Source organism: Macaca nemestrina, chromosome 1, assembly GCF_043159975.1.
Source record: "Macaca nemestrina isolate mMacNem1 chromosome 1, mMacNem.hap1, whole genome shotgun sequence".
Classification (NCBI taxonomy): Eukaryota; Metazoa; Chordata; class Mammalia; order Primates; family Cercopithecidae; genus Macaca; species Macaca nemestrina.
In genome coordinates this window covers 227,294,137-227,312,096 of record NC_092125.1, presented here as the reverse complement: position 1 = coordinate 227,312,096, position 17,960 = coordinate 227,294,137, and the positions used below count along the sequence as shown (strand labels likewise).

General features: G+C 42.2%; 1 protein-coding gene across 21 annotated transcripts in view; it reads left to right on the top strand.

Moving 5' to 3' along the window:
• Positions 1 to 17,960, top strand: part of LOC105479380 (calmodulin binding transcription activator 1) — a 975,024-nt gene that overhangs the window by 19,507 nt on the left and 937,557 nt on the right. For 18 of the 21 annotated variants that reach the window (XR_011606163.1, XR_985903.2, XR_985901.2 and 15 more), the window contains one exon: positions 16,661 to 16,730. The exons of the other annotated variants lie outside the window; for them this stretch is intronic. Coding sequence is in view for 14 of the 18 variants with exons in the window: in XM_071067081.1 (XP_070923182.1) it covers positions 16,661 to 16,730 (70 nt within the window). In the remaining 4 variants the exon portion in view is untranslated. The remainder of the gene's footprint in view (positions 1 to 16,660; positions 16,731 to 17,960) is intronic. 21 annotated transcript variants of the gene reach the window in all.

Below are 17,960 nucleotides of genomic sequence, written 5' to 3'. Positions count from 1 at the left end.
TTTATTTTTGAATAATCCTCTGTCGTATGGATATATACCACATTTTGTTTGTCCATTCACCAGTTAATAGACATTTGAGTTATTCCACTTTTTGGTTATTATGAAAAATGCTACTGTGAACATTTGTGTACAAGCTTTTATATGGACATGTGTTTTCATTTTTCTTGGAAAGATACCTAGGAGTGGAATTGTGGTGTCTTAGTTAACTCTGTTTAACTTTTTGAGGAACTGGTTTCCAAACTTTTCCAAAGTGGTTAGATCATATTACATTCCCACCAGCAAGTATGAGAGTTGTAATTTCTCCACATTCTTGCAAACACTTGTTATTGTCCATCTTTTTGATTATAGCCATTCTTGTAGATGGGAAGTGGCATATTATTGTGGTTTTGATTTGCATTTCCCTAGTGACTAATGATGTTGAGCATCTGTTCATGCGCTTATTAGCCATTTGTATGTCTGCTTTGGCGAATGTCTGTTCAAATCCTCTTCCATTTTTGAATTGAGTCAATTGAATTTTTGCTGTTCAATTGTAGGAATTCTTTATATGTGTTCTAGATATCAGTCCCTTATCAGATACGTGATTTTGAATGTTTGATTGACGTGTGATATATGATTTTTCTCCGATTCTGCATGGGTTGTCTTTTCACTTTCGTTTTTTGAGAGAGAGTCTCATTCTGTCACCCAGGCAGGAGTGTAGTGATGTAGTCATGACTCACTGCAGTCTTGCCTGCCTGGCCTTAAGTCTCCTGAGTAGCTGGGACTACAGGCAGGCACCACTCATCTGGCTAATTTCGAAATTTTTTAATAGAAATGGAGTCTCTGTATTATGCCCAGGCTGGTCTTGAACTCCTGGGCTCAAGTGATTTTCCTGCCTCGGCCTCCTAAAATGCTGGGATTACAAGTGTGAGCTGCTGTGCTGGCCTTTACTTTCTTGATAGTGTCCTTTGAAGAATAGAAGTTTTAAATTTGATTGAGTCCCATTTATCTGTTTTTTTTTTTTTGTCACTTATACTTTTGGTATCATAATAAGAAACCGTTGTCATATCCAAGGTCGTGAAGGTTTACACCTGTGTTTTTCGTAAGAGTTCTGTAGTTTTAGCTCTGATATTTAGTTCTCTGATAGATCTTCAGTTAATTTTTGTATGCAGTGTGAGGTAGGCTTCCAGCTTCGTTCTTTTGCATGTGGATATTCAGTTGTCCTAGCCCATTTGTTGAAAAGACCATTCTTTCCTCACTAAAGTGTCTTGGCACCCTTGTTGAAAATCAACTGACTATAAATCTGTGGATTTATTTTTAGAGTCTTGATTCTATTCCATTGATCTATATGTCTATCTTTATGCCATGACCACAATATCTTGATTCTGTAGCTTTGTAGTAAGTTTTGGAATCAGGAACTGACAGTCCTTTAACTCTGTTCTTCTTTTTCAAGATTATTTTGGCTGTGCTATGTCCCTTGTATTTCCGTATGAATATTAGGATCAGCTTGTTAGTTTCCACAAAAGAGGCAACTGAGATATAATGGGGATTATGTTCAATCTGTGGATCTATTTTGGGAGTTTAAATTCATTTTATGGATTTGCTGTATGCTTGGGAAGTCCTGGCTAATTTAGATACCCAAACATCTTGCCTTAAAAACATACAATTTTGTTTTAATTTATTAATGTAGTAGGCTGCCTTGGTGAAACACTGTAATTCGCTGTTAGACTGGAATTGGACCTTTCAGGTTCCAAGAGAGCAAACAGCTCTTCCACATAGCCTGTAGGTTGGCTTCTTGTAGTATATGTTTTTTTGATGTGAAAGTTTGCTGATGCCTTGCATGTTTTAAAAATAATGTGCTATTCTGGTTAATATACATTCTGGTTAATAGAGAACTAGCAGATTACCTATATGAATATTTAATTATCAAAGAGTTAGAATATGTTACAATAAAATTGTGACATTAAAATTTATATAATTGTTATTATTACTGGAGGGATCAGAAGATATTTTATGACCTTGTAGTCCTGCAGGGGCCATGTGAACATCAGTTATTGTTATACTTTTAAGTCACTTCATTTACTCAACAAATAACAAAGTGCCTATCTGTGCCAGGCACAAGGAAGGACAGACCCAGTCTCTGTCCTTACGGAGCTAAGGGGGAGACAGACATTAATCAAGATGCCGTGTGAAATTTCAACTGGGACTCAGTGCTGTGAAGGCACGTGCAATGTGTCATAAAGGGATTTGACTAATCTGCAAGGTTGGGGGAGGCTTCTTGAGCGCTCTGGAGGAAACGGGAATTAATTGTGGGAAGAATTAAGGATAAAAGTTCCAGGTAATTGGATGAGTTTGTTAGTGAGTTGTGTGGAGGTACTCTGGTTGTAGCCTGTTTATCTCTTTTGGGAAAGAGTATCTGAAGACTTGGTTCTCGTCTTTACTCTGTCCCTTAAATGCCTTGTGACTGAACAGGTACTCTTTCTGAGCTTGTTCACATACTGGTTTTTAAATTTCTATAGCCATTTTTATTTACAGATACTTACATGAAAACATACAGAAATCTAGGCTTTTGGTTGATTGTTTTCATATAATTAAAAAATCATTCACTTTGGGAGGCCGAGGCAGGTGGATCACGAGGTCAGGAGATCGAGACCATCCTGGCTAACACAGTGACACCTCGTCTCTACTAAAAATACAAAAAATTAGCCAGGCATGGTGGCATGTGCGTGTAGTCTCAGCTACTTGGGAGGCTGAGGCAGGAGAATCCCTTGAATCCAGGAGGCGGAGGTTGCAGTGAGCTGAGATTGCACCACTGCACTCCAGCCTGGGGAACAGAGCAAGACTCCGTCTCAAAAAAAAAATTATTTCTTTGTGACCTTCCATGGTTACCGGTTTAGAACTGCAGTAGTGGTAAATTGAATACTTTTCTGAACATTTTTCCTAGACTTGGAAATTAGGAGTCATTTCTGTTTACACATACTTCAGAAGCCTGTAGGGGACAGTCTGTAGTGACGGAAGTCTGTGGGGAAGCAGATATGGATGTAACTGATTCAAGGCAGGTCATAATGCTTTAATAAGGCTCTGGAAGGGAAGATGGAAAGACTTCCGGGAGGAGGTGGAATTTGACCTGAAATCGTTGACAGGCAAACATGGTAGTTGGAGGAGAAATTCCAAGCAGAGGAAATGGAACAGAGGCACAGAGCCAGGAGAGTACAGGGAGTGGGTGGAATTCATGTGCATATGGGTAGGTAAGCCTCAGAAAGTAGGTAGGGGTCATATTGTTCCAGGCCTGAAAAGTCAGACCGAAGAATCTGAATTTAATTCTCTGCTCAGGAGAAGCTTTTAGAATTTTTTTTAGTAGAAGAATGGAATTGATTGGATAAAGTCGATTCTCCTGAAATGTGCTAATAAGGGCCACCTAGTTACCCTTCCAGCCTCCTCTCTACAGTCATGTTACATTTTTTAGACTCTGATTGTACCAAGGTCCCACAATGGTGGTTTTAGGCCTCCCACTTTGTTGTTGCCTTGATTTAGAAGTTGCGTCTGCCTCCGGAACACAGGCACACACGCTCACCCATGCTCTTGCTGATTCTCTGTGTCCTCTGTGTTTCAGCTTAAATGAAACTTCCAATAGAAGCCTTCTTGACCTTGCGCCTCTTTTCACGAATTGGATTGGATGCCCTTCCTGTGTGTGCCATAGCACTACGTGGTTTTCCTAGTCGTGGCACATTTTAGTTTGCGTTGGGAGTTGCTTGTTTACTTCTCTTCTCTCTGAATTAGATGTGCATTTCTAGCAGTTAGAGGCTTGAGTACCTAGACTTAGTAAATGCTTGTTGGCTGAATGAATGCATGAATGAATGAGCAAATAGGGACTGGAGTTGGTAGAAAATCACTTCTGGCAAGAGTTGTCTGTAGAATTGGGGTGAGGAAAGAGCTAGCTTGGCTGAGGAGTGTGTGTGTCACACACACATACAATTTTGTGACTGATTGAATGTGGGCCTTGAGGGAAAGTGAATCCTAGGTTTTGAACCATAACTGGGAATTTAGTGAGGCCAGACTGAGATAGGGAAGACAAGGCAGGTATATTTTGGGGAGAACGGCTGCAAAGGTACCACTCTTCTTCTTCTTTCTTCTTTCCTCCTCCTCCTCCTCTTCCTTCTCTTTCTTCTTTCTTCTTCCCTTTTTTTTTTAGAGTTTCACTCTTGTTGCCCAGGCTGCAGTGCAGTGGCATGGTCTCAGCTCACTGCAACATCCACCACCTGGGTTCAAGCAATTCTCCTGCCTCAGCCTCCTGAGTGGCTGGGATTACAGGCACCCGCCACCATGCCCAGCGAATTTTTGTATTTTTAGTAAAAATGGGGTTTCACCATGTTGGCCAGGCTGGTCTCGAACTCCTGATCTCAGGTGATCCGTCCACCTCGACCTCCCAAAAGTGCTAGGATTACAGGCGTGAGCCATTGCGCCTGGCCGGTACTGCTGTTTTTAAGGCGTCATTGGGCAGCTTTAGAGTGTATATATACAGTGTGACATTGGAGTTGTGGGTCAGAGATTAGGGAGTCATTCATATCACTCTGCTTTTTTCCTTCATTGTTCGTCCAGAGGGCAAGGGAGCCTTGGTGCTGGAATCCTTAGAGGTCAGCCCCCTGGGCATGGGGCGGGGAGAGAAGGGCTGTGAGGAGGTCTGGAGGGGCAGATGCAGCGGCAGCAGCACAGCCCCTGGGAGAGTGGAAGCTTCATGTAAGCAGTGGCCTTGTCTTTCTGCTCACTGCTACATCTCGTCTTTCAACCAAAGTGTACAGACAGTACCTTTTTGGTTGAATGAATGAATGAATCAGTTCAAAACAATTAGAAGTCACAGTTGTGAGTGAGATTGGCAGGGGAGCAGAAAAGGGGCCTGAGGGCAGAAATGTGATGAATGCTTACGTTTTAGTGTCACCAGAGGGGAGAGAACCAGTAGAGGCTGAGAAAGAATGGTCGGAGAGGTAATGGAACAAGCAGAATATGAATTCAGGGATGCTGAATGTGGATGGTTGAAAGGAGGTTGTCAGTCGTAATGCTGCAGAGTTGACTGAAGACTAAGGAAAGGTATTGGTTTTGTCAATTCGATAATGAGAGAATAAAGGAGTAGAGACAGGGTAGTTGATTATTTCAGAACTGTTGTGGCGTATACAGAGTACTGGTGGAAATGATGGTGAAATGATTGATCCAGTTCAAGAGGAGAAAAGAAACCACTGTGGCCTGATGGGCTGTGGGTGTATTAGTTATCTATTGCTGCTGTAACCAGTCATCACAAACCCAGTGGCTTAAAACAGCCCAGGGTGGAATCTCCTGGTTCCCATGGGTCAGGCTTTTGGGCAGGGCAGGGCTGGGTCTGCTGGTTTGGGACTGCTGAGCTGCGGTTGAGGTGCTGGCCAGGACTGGGCTCGCCTCGGAAACCTCTAGTAGGGGAGGATCCACTTCCAGGGTCCCTTGGTCATTTGAAGGACTCCTTTCTTTGGGCTGTTGGGCTGAGGGCTCAGCTTCTCGCCAGCTGTTGGCCCGAGGCTGCCCTTAGTTCCTGTCCCATGGGCCTCTTCAACACCACAGCTTACTTCATCAGAGCCAGGAGGGACAGTCTCTAGCAAGACAGAGAAGTCACAGTCTGCCCATTGCCTTTGCTGTGTTCTGCTGGTTAGAAGCGACTTGCTAGGTCCAGCTCACACTCTGGGGGAGGAGGTTACACAAAGCTGTTAGCATTGGCCAGGCGCGGTGGCTCACGCCTGTAATCCCAGCACTTTGGGAGGCTGAGGTGGGCAGATCACGAGGTCAGGAGATTGAGACCATTCTGGCTAACATGGTGAAACCCCGTCTCTACTAAAAATACAAAAAATTAGCCGGGCGTGGTGGCGGGCACCTGTAGTCCCAGCTGCTTGGGAGGCTGAGGCAGGAGAATGGTGTGAACCTGGGAGGCAGAGCTTGCAGTGAGCCGAGATCGCGCCACTACACTCCAGCCTGGGTGACAGAGCGAGACTCCGTGTCCAACAACAACAACAACAACAACAACAAAAAAGGCCGTTAACATCAAGACATCAAGAGGTGGGGATCATAGAAGGTCCATCATAAAGTTTCTCCTCCACGGTAGGGGGGCGGTGATGTGATTAGAAGGCGTTATAACAGTTCTTCAGATGAGGCCCTGGAAGATGCAGATGGAAGAATGGGAGCTTTCATGGCGGAAGTTTTGGAAGTGCAGTTCCAGTTGAAAGTTGGGATAGTCAGGTGGTGACGCTTCTCAGGAGGCCTTCCGTGCCCTGTGTCTTCACGTGCCTTCTATGTACTCTCTCCTGTTAGGCAATTGAACATTCTGTATTATAGGTTGCCACCGACAAGCCCATCTGTGTTATAGGTTGCCACCGACAAAGCCATCTGTGTTATAGTTTGCCACCGATAAACCCATTTACCATCGAATTCCTGACCAGTGGAGGTATCTGCCCTCTTGCCCTATGGTTTTGTTGAGGATCAAATGAGGTAATTCTTATGAAGTGTTTTACAGACTACAAAGTAATATGCAAACAAAAGGTATTAAACTGTGCTACCTTTTTCTCTCTGTTAAGTAGAACACACGGAATTTAACTCACATTTTCCTTAATAACTTGGGTTCATTATGTTGTATGTAGCTTATTAAACTGGGCTTTATTTAACACTGCGATTTGGGTTTTTTGAGTAGAGAGTTTGCTTTTATGATAAATGACCCCAAACTGCTATATCTTTCAAATCCTTGTGTCCGATTTTTATTGTTTAAAAAACAATCTCACTTGGTGTTTCCTGTCACTCTTTTGCTTCTGTGTGTCAGTTTTGAGCTATATTTTTTCCCCTCTGATTTGTTGCTTCTGATCTCTGGGCTTGGCAACCTGATAATTAAGCATATTAGAACTGTGAGTAGTTTTATAGTAATCAAGCTACGAATGTGGGTCGGAGAAGCTCTTCTCACAGCAGAGTACATGAGCTTTTGTGCATGGACTTCATAAACTTCACTTTTGGCCTTCAGAGTGTTCTTGGCTTCCTTCCTAATTCTGGCTGTGTTCGGATTAAGGGAGGTTCCCAGATAGCTGACCTCCATTCCGGGGCTGTGGCTGCCATTTTCTTGGCGTTCGCCTCATTGCAGTATTATGAGAAACTGTCATTTTCTTCTTTAGTTTTGATGAGGTTTTAGTTCTTTGGGCAGTAGCAAGTAGTGATAGGTCATGGTGGTCTGTGGTTCATAGACCAAAAAATGTTTGAGAGGCATGGAAGATCTTTTTTTTTTTTTTTTTTTTTTTTTGAGACAGAGTCTCGCTTAGTCGCCCAGGCTGGAGTGCAGTGGCGCGATCTCGGCTCACTGCAAGCTCCGCCTCCCGGGTTCACGCCATTCTTCTGCCTCAGCCTCCCGAGTAGCTGGGACTACAGGCGCCCGCCGCCTCGCCCGGCTAATTTTTTGCATTTTTAGTAGAGACAGGGTTTCACAGTGTTAGCCAGGATGGTCTCGATCTCCTGACCTTGTGATCCGCCCGCCTCGGCCTCCCAAAGTGCTGGGATTACAGGCGTGAGCCACCGCGCCCGGCCATGGAAGATCTTTAGACAAGATCAGCTTCTAGGGGTACATGGTAGCATTCTGTTCCACTGCTCTCCTCTCCTTTAGGATGTCTCCCTCCCAGCTAACCTGCTCGGTGTTCCTCAGTGGGAGCGTTTGCCTTAGCTTTCCCTTAGAGCAACTAACTTACTTTTTCTGCCCACACTTTTGCATTGGTGCTTTGTGGAGAAATACTGCTGCATTATTAGGGAGAGAACCGTGTGCTCTTGTGGAAATCACACAGTAGTGTAGGGAGAACTGGTCTAGTTCTAATTCTGCCGCATCCCAGCCTGTGGCCTTTGCCCAGTGCCTTGTACCCATGTCTTGGTATCTCCATTCCTAGAATAGGCTTAATGTGTGCTTTGCTACCTTTTAGGATCGAAATAAGATTTTATATATGAAAATGCTTGTTATACATATGTAATGTTGAATAGAATGCCTAGTTTGGTTGCTATTGTTGATATTTTACAATGCTGTCTCTGAGGAGTTAAACAAAATTATCGTTAGTATTAGTAACAATAAGTACTACTAAAACAATATTTTAAATTTTATGCACTTTTTTTTACTGAATGTATTCTACTGGAATCTATTTGTAAAAATGTGGGCATCTAATAAGTGCTCTTTGGTTATTTTCAGACTGTCGAGTATACTGGCTTCCAAGCCAAATTAAATTTATGAAAATTCTAATGATACTGTGATTCATATCTAGAAAGAATAATTTAAAAAAAATTGTGAAATCACTTTAAACATGCTTTACATGCATCTCTGGTAATAGAGAATCAATTAATCTGATTTTTCAGGCCATAAATCAGGCTTGATATATTGTAATATTAGTTCCTGTGTCAGCCTCTTAGAACTTGAACTGTTTTGTAGTCTGTTCAAGCAACTTGTTTGCTTTTGAACTCAATTCTAGGTGTTGAACTCAATTTGAGAGCCTAAAATGGTTTGTGCCCCAATTACCTTAGAGGTTACTGTTTCATTTTTTTATTTAGCCTGCCCCAGGAGTAGGAAGTCGGCTGCCTACCAGACTTTTTCCTTTTAACTTGACTGTATACTTTAATTTTTGTCTCTATCCCATAGGGGAGTTGTGAGGGTTATTATAGTATAGTAGCACTTAATGGCATATTTTAAACTTCTTGAAAAGTGGTAATATGTGAGCACAAAGTATTTTCGTACTGTGGCACATAATTTTTTCCCACACTAACCTTTTGTGGTTCAGAAAAAGAATAAAGTTACTTGGGTTTGAGGTGCATGTTGAATTGGCCATCTCATAAAATCATTAACCTGATTTTAGGGAGTATCTCCAAATCATGTCTTTTGACAGACCATCTGCTGTTTTTTATTTATTATTCATAAATTAATATTTCCTTTATTCATAAATTAATAATAATTAAATAATTGTGCTCTAGCCCCAAATTTTAGTTTGGTTTTCTTGGTGTCTGTGAAAACTGTTGAATATTTCCCCAACTCCTCTTACTTTTTTTTTTTTTTGCAGGTTTAAAGTAACTTTTATCATATTGCTTGATTTCTTGAATGAATAGAGGGATAAGGTTCCTTTCTTTTTTTTTTTTTTTTTTTTTTTGAGACAGAGTCTCGCTCTGTTGCCCAGGCTGGAGTGCAGTGGCGCGATCTCGGCTCACTGCAAGCTCTGCCTCCCAGGTTCACGCCATTCTCCTGCCTCAGCCTCCCGAGTAGCTGGGACCACAGGCGCCCACCACCACGCCCGGCTAATTTTTTGTATTTTTTTAGTAGAGACGGGGTTTCACCGTGTTAGCCAGGGTGGTCTCGATCTCCTGACCTCGTGATCCGCCCGTCTCGGCCTCCCAAAGTGCTGGGATTACAGGCTTGAGCCACCGCGCCCGGCCAAGTTTCCTTTCTTTAAAAATATCTGCAACATTGCTGGACTAAGAGGTCCTATCTACAATTTTTTCTTTAAAAAAATTTTTTTTAGAGATAGGGTCCTGCTCTGTTGTCCAGGCTGGAGTGCAGTGGCACAATCACAGCTCACTGCAGCCTTGAACTCCTGGGCTCAAACAGTCCTCCTGCCTCAGCCTCCCGAGTAGCTGGGACTACAGGTTCGAGCCACGGCTTGTTCAGTCTTTTGCTTGTGTCTCAGTGGCACAGTACCATGACACAGCAGATCAAAGTGACCAAGAGGATGAGTGACAATTCGGTGGCTTTAGAGGAAGAGATGTGCTTGAAAAAGACAGAAGGCTTTTAGTAAATTTCACCACCATCACCAGGACAAGAGATAGGACCATTCTTTTTCCTTTCCCTAAACTTGGGGGACTGTTATTAATTTATGAATTCTATAAGTAATTTGAGCTTGTGTTGTGTACCAGACATTGTATTAAGTATTACCGGAGATACTGGGAAGAACAAGCCAGACATCCTTTCAAGGATGCATTTGATAAAATCTCATTTCGAGTATGTTAGGAAAATATTTATTGGAGAAGGAAACCTCCTAGATTGGCTTTAGATCCCGAATGGCCTTAGGGATTGAAAATGGAGTTGTAGGTTAGCAGAAGACATTTCTGAAAGGAGTGACTATTTTGTAATTAAAAAGCAGTTTACAGAAGATACTGTGGCAGAGACTGCTAGCGGATCATGAAACCCATCTCCTCCTCTTCCTGGGGATTTTCCAGTCCCCCTTGCAATCATGACCAAATTCTAGCCAGTGGGGGGACAGCAATGAAGTGAGCCACTTCCAGACTTGGCCCCTGAAACTCTTGGGGCATGGGTATCATGCCTTTTCCTTATCTGGCTTGATGCAGAGGGCCTAGTGACCTAGAAAGTCTTCTGCCACGAGGTGGAAGGAGCACAGGCAGCAGAGCCACTGCTGGGAGAACAGTCTGCCCACCAGGAACACCTGTTTTGGACTTTACCTGAGCAAGAAGCGAATATTTATGGTATTTGAGCCATTATGCAGTTAGCCTCCCTAACTATCTAGGCACGGTGCCTAGGATGCTAAGCAAAACTAGTAAGTGTAGTAAAGGTGCTAAGAGTTTGAGACTCAGCTTTCATTCTGTGGAGACCTAAATATTCTTTGTCTTTATTTCAAAGAATGGCAAATATGGTTTTCATTATGCTGTGTTTCTGTTCCAAAGCCTGTAATCACTTCTTACTATATAGCATCTTGTTTCATTAATCCATCTTCCAAAAACTCTAATATATGTATATATTATCCATATACAATGAACTTGCCTGTGTGTAACATGCTGATCTAGGTTCTCTGAATGGAGACAAAATGGATAAAACATAGTCCAAGGCTTCAAAGAGTTTCTGCTTGATACCCAGGTAGTTACTGAATTTCCATACTGCTATCATCTGTCCCTTGTTTTAACCTTTAAGTCATATATTATTTTTTCATTAACTTTTTAAAAAGTATTGTTTCAATTAGTGTACTTTTTGAAAACAGGGAATATATATTATAGAGCTCTGCATCTCTCCTCTTGGGTAGTTCTATTTTTTATTTCTTTTTTGAGACAGGGTCTCACTCTGTTGCCTAGGCTGTAGTGCAGTAGTGCTGTCATGGCTCACTGCAACCTCGATCTCCCAGGCTCAAGCAATCCTCCTGCCTCAGCCTTCCGTGTAGCTGGGACTGCAGGCACATAGTACCACACCTGGCTAAAATTTTAATATTTTGTAGAGACAGAGTTTGGCCATGTTGCCCAGGCTGGTCTTGAACTCCTGGGCTTAAGCAGCCCTCTTGCCTTGGCCTCCCAAAGTGCTGGGATTATAGGTGTGAGCCATCATGCCCAGCCTTCTTGGGTACTTCCAGCAGAAACTGGGCACTATACTTGAGTAACCGTCCCTAGAGTTTCTATTAATTATCTTGTGTGGATATTCTGGTATAGTTTTGTATTATAGTATGTACTAACAGATGAAAGTACTTTTTTAATCTTCTAGGAATTAGTGGAATTATGCAGTTGAGGAATGTTAGGACTGGAAGGATCTTTTATAGATCATTTATCTAATTCCCGATCTTTTAGGTTGATCATCTGGTTTCTGATACTCAAGGTGTGGCCATTCATTGCAGCATGGGCATCACCTGGGGCTTGTTAGAGGCAGACTCTCAGGCCTCCCTTAGACCTATGAATCAGAACCTGCATTGAAAGAAGATCCTAAGATAACCCGCATGCACATTACATTTGGAGAAGTTCTGCTCAAGGTCAACTACCCAAAATTGACTCTTGAGAAAACTGGGAAAGTCAGAGTTGCCCAGCGTCATACAACTGTTTATTTTAGTGGTTGCCAACCTTGGATACATCTTGGGATCACTTGGGGACCTTTAAAAAAATACCGAGGCCTGGGCCCCATCCCCAGACATTCGGACATGATTGGTCCGGGCATCAGAGTTTTGGAGATCTCACTAGATGACTGGCTAAGGCTGAGAATCATTGATTTGGTTAATGATGGAATTCAGGTTTCTTGATGCTCCAAGTATTCCTTCCACTCCAACATGGCTATACATTCAGAAACAATGAAAAACATTCTACCAAATTTTTACAGTAATGCACCATTCCATTTCATTTCCTTTATAGGAATTTACCCCTATTGGAGAGTGTCCCATTTACCATCTGCCTTCCCCCCACTAGAATATATCTCCAAGAGGACAAGACCCTTGTCTGTCCTGTTCAGTGCTGTCTCCTAGCTCCTGAACAGTGTCTGGTACATGTTAAGTGCTCCTTTAATTGTTGTAGAACAAATGGAAGGAGCTGCCATAAAGAAGGATGTGTTCTGTGAGAGGAAAAGACAGGCTACTCCAAAGGTACCCTGTCGGCGAGAGGCTTCCTGAAGGGTGAGGGGTCTGAGTTGAAGTGCGGAGTCAGTGGGGGAGGTGCTTGAAGACCTGCTTCTGAGGAGGGACTTGAACCCAGATCTGACTTGAAAGCTTGTGCTTTTCCATTCCACTGTGTTGTCCTGTGGACAGAGTGGCTCACTGATTTGCCCAGACTTCTTAGCAGTGAGTAGTGGACTGGAACACCACCACCGTGGCTCTGCAGGTACTTAAGACCAGCCTGCCTCCCTCTATGGCAGAGCTGCCCCAGTATTGCAGACCGGCGCCTAGAGGGAGATCAAAACACAAAGTGGTCCTGTGAAAATTCCTGGCCCAGTGTCTGGCACAGAGGTGTCTAGTACAAGGTAGCCCTTTCTTATCATGGAAGTTTTTTGTGCTTTGGCTTATTTGTTTTGAGAACCTATGGTTTTCGAAGATAGAATGACTTGATTTCAGTTTTAACTTTTGTTTCTTTCCTAGTTAACTATGGAGACTATTATGCAGTGCTGTGGAGAAAGCATGATTGGTTTTTGTCTATGATATTTCTGTGTCATATGTTATTTTAGTGCCCAGTTCTTCCTATTATTTCAAATATTCTGTCACTGATTTACTTATTGTCAGACTTTGAAGTTGGATATAAAAATCCTTTTTTTTTTTTGTTGAGACGGAGTCTTGCTCTGTTGCCCAGGCTGGAGTGCGGTGGCGCGATCTCGGCTCTGTGCAAGCTCCGCCTCCCGGGTTCACGCCATTCTCCTGCCTCAGCCTCCCGAGTAGCTGGGACTACAGTCGCCCGCCACCTCGCCCGGCCAATTTTTTTTTGTATTTTTAATAGAGACGGGATTTCACCATGTTAGCCAGGATGGTCTCGATCTCCTGACCTCGTTATCCGCCCGTCTTGGCCTCCCAAAGTGCTGGGATTACAGAAAAATCCTTTTGTATGAAGCTATTCATTAGTGTGTCCCACTGAACCAAAGTGATTTTTAAACACTTTTCACCTAAGACCATTGTTAAGATATCTCAAATGGTAATCTTATACCGTCAGTTTTTGATAATAGGAAGCCAGGAAATGTTAAGCCTTGAATGTAAGACATTATTTTTAACATTGTAAAATTTCAAGTTTTAATTCAGAAACTAAATTAAAATGAGATATTACATTCATGTGATTAGTGGGCTGTTACTGGCGACTCTTGTAGATGTTACAAGAAGTCAGCGTACTGCTGACTTTTCCCCTATTGGAGATCTTCCCATGAGCTACTTTTCCTAATGTATGATAATTCCATGCTCACAGTCATGGGTAGAAAGTAATGTTGAATTTTCCAAAGGATACATGAATTCCGAGCCTTGTGTAGTTTATAGGGTGAATCCTTAGACATAGCTGTTACCACAGATATTATCATAGTTAACTACTTTTGTTTTTGTTTTTGTTCTTGTTTTTTTTTTTTGTTTTTTGTTTTTTTGTTTTGGGTGACAAGAGACCCTGACAAGAGACAGGGTCTCTTGTCACCCAAGCTAGAGTGCAATAGCACGGTCATGGCTCACTTCAGGCTCAAATTCCTGGCTCAAGTGATCCTCCCACCTCAGTCTCCCGAGTAGCTGGGATTACAGGCGTGAACCGCTGTGCCCGGCTCAGTGTACTACTATTGGTTAAATTGGAGAGGGAAACAGTCCTAGAACAAGAATTTTACAGAAATAGTAAAGAAAGAATTAAGGAACTCGTGGTTATCCGGGTAGCTAGGAGTCATATTGTAGAGAAAGACTTTATTTATATGGACCCTGAAAACAATTTGACTTCTGAAGCACTTGATCATGGACATAAGGGAGAGGAAAATAAAAAAGTCGTGGAAGTCAACTTTAGTCAGATTGCAACATTTTTTGGCATAAAAAACTCAAGCATGGCAGCTCATGCCTATAATCCCAGCATTTTGGGAGGCTGAGGACGGCAGATCATTTGAGGTCAGGAGTTCGAGACCAGCTTTTCCAATATGGTGAAACCTCATCTCTATTAAAAATACAAAAATTAGCCAGACGTGGTCACTTGTAGTCCTAGCTACTCAGGAGGCTGAGGCAGGAGAATCACCTGAACCTGGGAGGCAGAGGTTGCAGTGAGCTGAGATCCTGTCACTACACTTCAGTCTGGGCAAAACAAACAAATTCAACAACAAATAAATAACTCAGGCAGTCCTGTTTGTTCTTAGAAAATGTTAACATTAAGCTCATCCTCATTAACCATGGTAACAACAGAGTTTTGTATTTGAGTGGTGCCTTTGAATTGAAAGCACTTGGGTATGTGTTATCCAGTCCTCCTCCTGCCTGAGAGATAGAAGTATCCACTCTTCCTTTTTGGATGAGGTAATATAGAGAGGTCGAATTACTTTCCTATTTGTGAGGGGCCTGTGTCCACCTGAAAGCCACTTTTTTTTTTTTTTTTTTTTGAGACGGAGTCTCGCTCTGTCCCCCAGGCTGGAGTGCAGTGGCCAGATCTCAGCTCACTGCAAGCTCTGCCTCCTGGGTTTACGCCATTCTCCTGCCTCAGCCTCCCAAGTAGCTGGGACTACAAGCACCCGCCACCACGCCCGGCTAGTTTTTTTGTATTTTTTTTAGTAGAGACGGGGTTTCACCGTGTTCGCCAGGATGGTCTCGATCTCCTGACCTCGTGATCCGCCCGTCTCGGCCTCCCAAAGTGCTGGGATTACAGGCTTGAGCCACCACAGCCAGCCTGAATTACTTTCCTAAGGACAGCTAGTAAGTGGTAGAACTGAACTCTTTATATTTTATTTTATTTTAATTAATTTTTTGAGACAGGGTTTCACTCTGTCATCCAGGCTGGAGTGCAGTGGCGTGATCATGGCTCACTGCAGCCTCAATTTCCTGGATTCCAGCAATCCTCCTACCCCAGCTCCTCCCCCAGGTATCTGGGACCACAGGTGTGTGCCACTATGCCTGGCTAATTTTTGTATTTTTGGTAGAGGTGAGGTTTTGCCATGTTATCCAGGCTAGTCTTTAACTCCTAAGCTCAAGTAATCCACCTGCTTTGGCCCCCCAAAGTGTTGGGATTACAGGCGTGAGCCACCAAATTAATTAATTTGTTTATTATTATTTTTAAAGATGAGGCCTTGCTCTGTTGCCTAGGCTGGAGCTGGAGTGTAGTGGTGTTACCATGGTTCACTGCAGCCTTGAAAGTCCTGAGCTCAAGCCATCTTCCTACCACAGCCTCCTGAGTAGCTGAGACTATGGGCACAAGCCACCATGCCTGGTAGCTTTTAAATATAAAATGTTGAGGGTGGTTGTTGAACTTGTAAACTATCTTTGGTTTTCTAAGTGTACAAATATGTGGTTTAAAATGTAAGATGAATAATCTAAAATTTTATTTAATACTGCAACCAAACAAAAAAGATATTTTTAGGATTGAAAATAATTGGCTGTCAAGATTCAAAAATTTTTCTTTTTTTTTTAAAGTTACCATTGTGTAGGTTTTATGTGAAATACTTAGTTTTATCTGTGTGAAGCAGCCTGAGAGCCAGAGACCTTGTTTCTTTCTTGTTAACGGAATTCCCCTTGACGTCACTTCCCATGCCATAATACTAGTTGGCATTCTGCACATTTTTTTTGGGTGAGTCGGGTGTTGGGTTTATTGTTGGGAAATGGTTAATAATGTTGTTGGTGTTGACTGAGCTTCAAAATGAATGTGACATTGGTTCTTAGCAAAAATTTCCTCTATGTACAGCACACATACTTCCTTCCCATTTAAACAAATTACACAAGTTATGCATGTTCATCACCGTAGACCTTTTCTCACATATGTATCTTAAATTTTGAAACAGCCTTAAGCTCGCAGTGCAAAGAACGGTTTCCCCCTGAGCCATTTGAGGATAAGTTGCCGATAAGTTCCATCACTCGAATACTTGATCATGTATTTCCTACAAACAAGAACATCCTCCTCCATACAAGAACAGTCATCACAACCAGGAAGTTAACACTGAGACATTCCTACTGTCCAGTCCTAAAGTCCTGTTGCTGTTTTGCCAGTTGATCCAGCAGTGGCCTTTGTAGAAAAATATCTAATCAGAACCTTGGGTCATAACCGGTTGTCTCTTCAGTTTCTTAATACAGAAGAGTTTTCAGTCCTTTTTGACTTTCATGACCTTGACACTCTTGAGGATTGCAGGCCAGTCATTTTGTGGAATGTTCCTTGATTTGGATTTGTCTGATGTTTCCTCATGATTAGATTCAGGTTTTGCATCTTGGTAGGAATATCACAGAAGAGCCAGATTATATCTTTTTGGAAGATTAGTTTTACATTTTATTTTCTGTTTCCTTAGAGCGTTTCCCAAAGTGTATTCTGCGGAACTAGCACCTACTGTGTTCTCAACACCGTGCCACCTATAGAAGGTAGGATTTGAAAAAGCTTTTGACTTACAGGAAGGGGTGGGCTTGGCAGTGACAGTAATTATCGTCTAGTGCAGTGGAAACAGCCTTCAGCCCGGACTCAGAAGACCTGGGTTCTGCACTTAACTGCTGTGTGATCTTAGATGAGTTACTTAATCCTTCTGGGGTAGCAAAAAGAATGCTCTCCTCATAAAGTTTCTGTGGAGATTAAAAAAGGCAAAAGATTTAATCACACGGAGAACTCAAAGCACTTTACAAATGTTTGATACTAATACAACACTTCTATAATTCTAGTGTCCAATACCAGGTGACTTAGAGTAGGAGCAGTGTGGTATCGTGGGAAAAGCCACAGGTCATGTTTGAATCCCAGTTGAGCCACTCAGTAGCTGTGGATCTTGGGCAAATTAATCTGAGCCTCACATTCCTCCTCTGTAAAATGGGAGTAATTAAGCCCTTGTGTTTTATTGTGAGGATTAAATGAAAGAGTGCAATGTAAGATCCTTTCTGGGTGCCTGATACACAGTAGAGTCCCACAAATGTTTACTCCCTAATAGATAATGGAGAAGAGATTTACTTAATCACATGTACTTCCAGTTGGAATTGAATGAAGTAGAGGAGGAGAGAATGTCCCAGTGATGGCTTACAGGGCTTCTGTGCCCTCACTTTATTTGTCCCCTCCTACATATTTTTAGATTGAAAATGTAAATGTAGATAAACAGTGAGAAGTTTATTGAACCTGAGTTATGATTTGACCTAAACCTGGACCCAAGATTTTGTAATACGATCAGTAGGAAAAAGGTAAATCTGGGCTACCTAAAAATAGAAGCGGTAAGATTTGATCATCACACAACTCTAAGAACTGGAAGGGGATTGTTAAATAGCAAAACTAATTATATTTTTCTACTTAAAAAGCTGTTAGTTTCTGTTTCTTTAACCTTTTACAAATCTTTTGGAGAATTACTACTAGGTTTAATTCACTTTGGAGACTTTGGAAAAGAATAATACAAAATCAGATCAATGTTTGGCACATAGTGCTTAATTAATATATATTTTGGATATATGGTGATTTGAAGGTCTTAGGTTAGTAATGGCAGTATTTGCTGCTGTGAGCATTATGCTGACTTGAATATAACAATGTATGTTTATGTTTTCTTCAGTCAGTTCCTATCCTACTAATTAAATCTAAGCACATAATAATTAGAGCTAAACAAAAAATTGTAGAGCTTCCTTTTG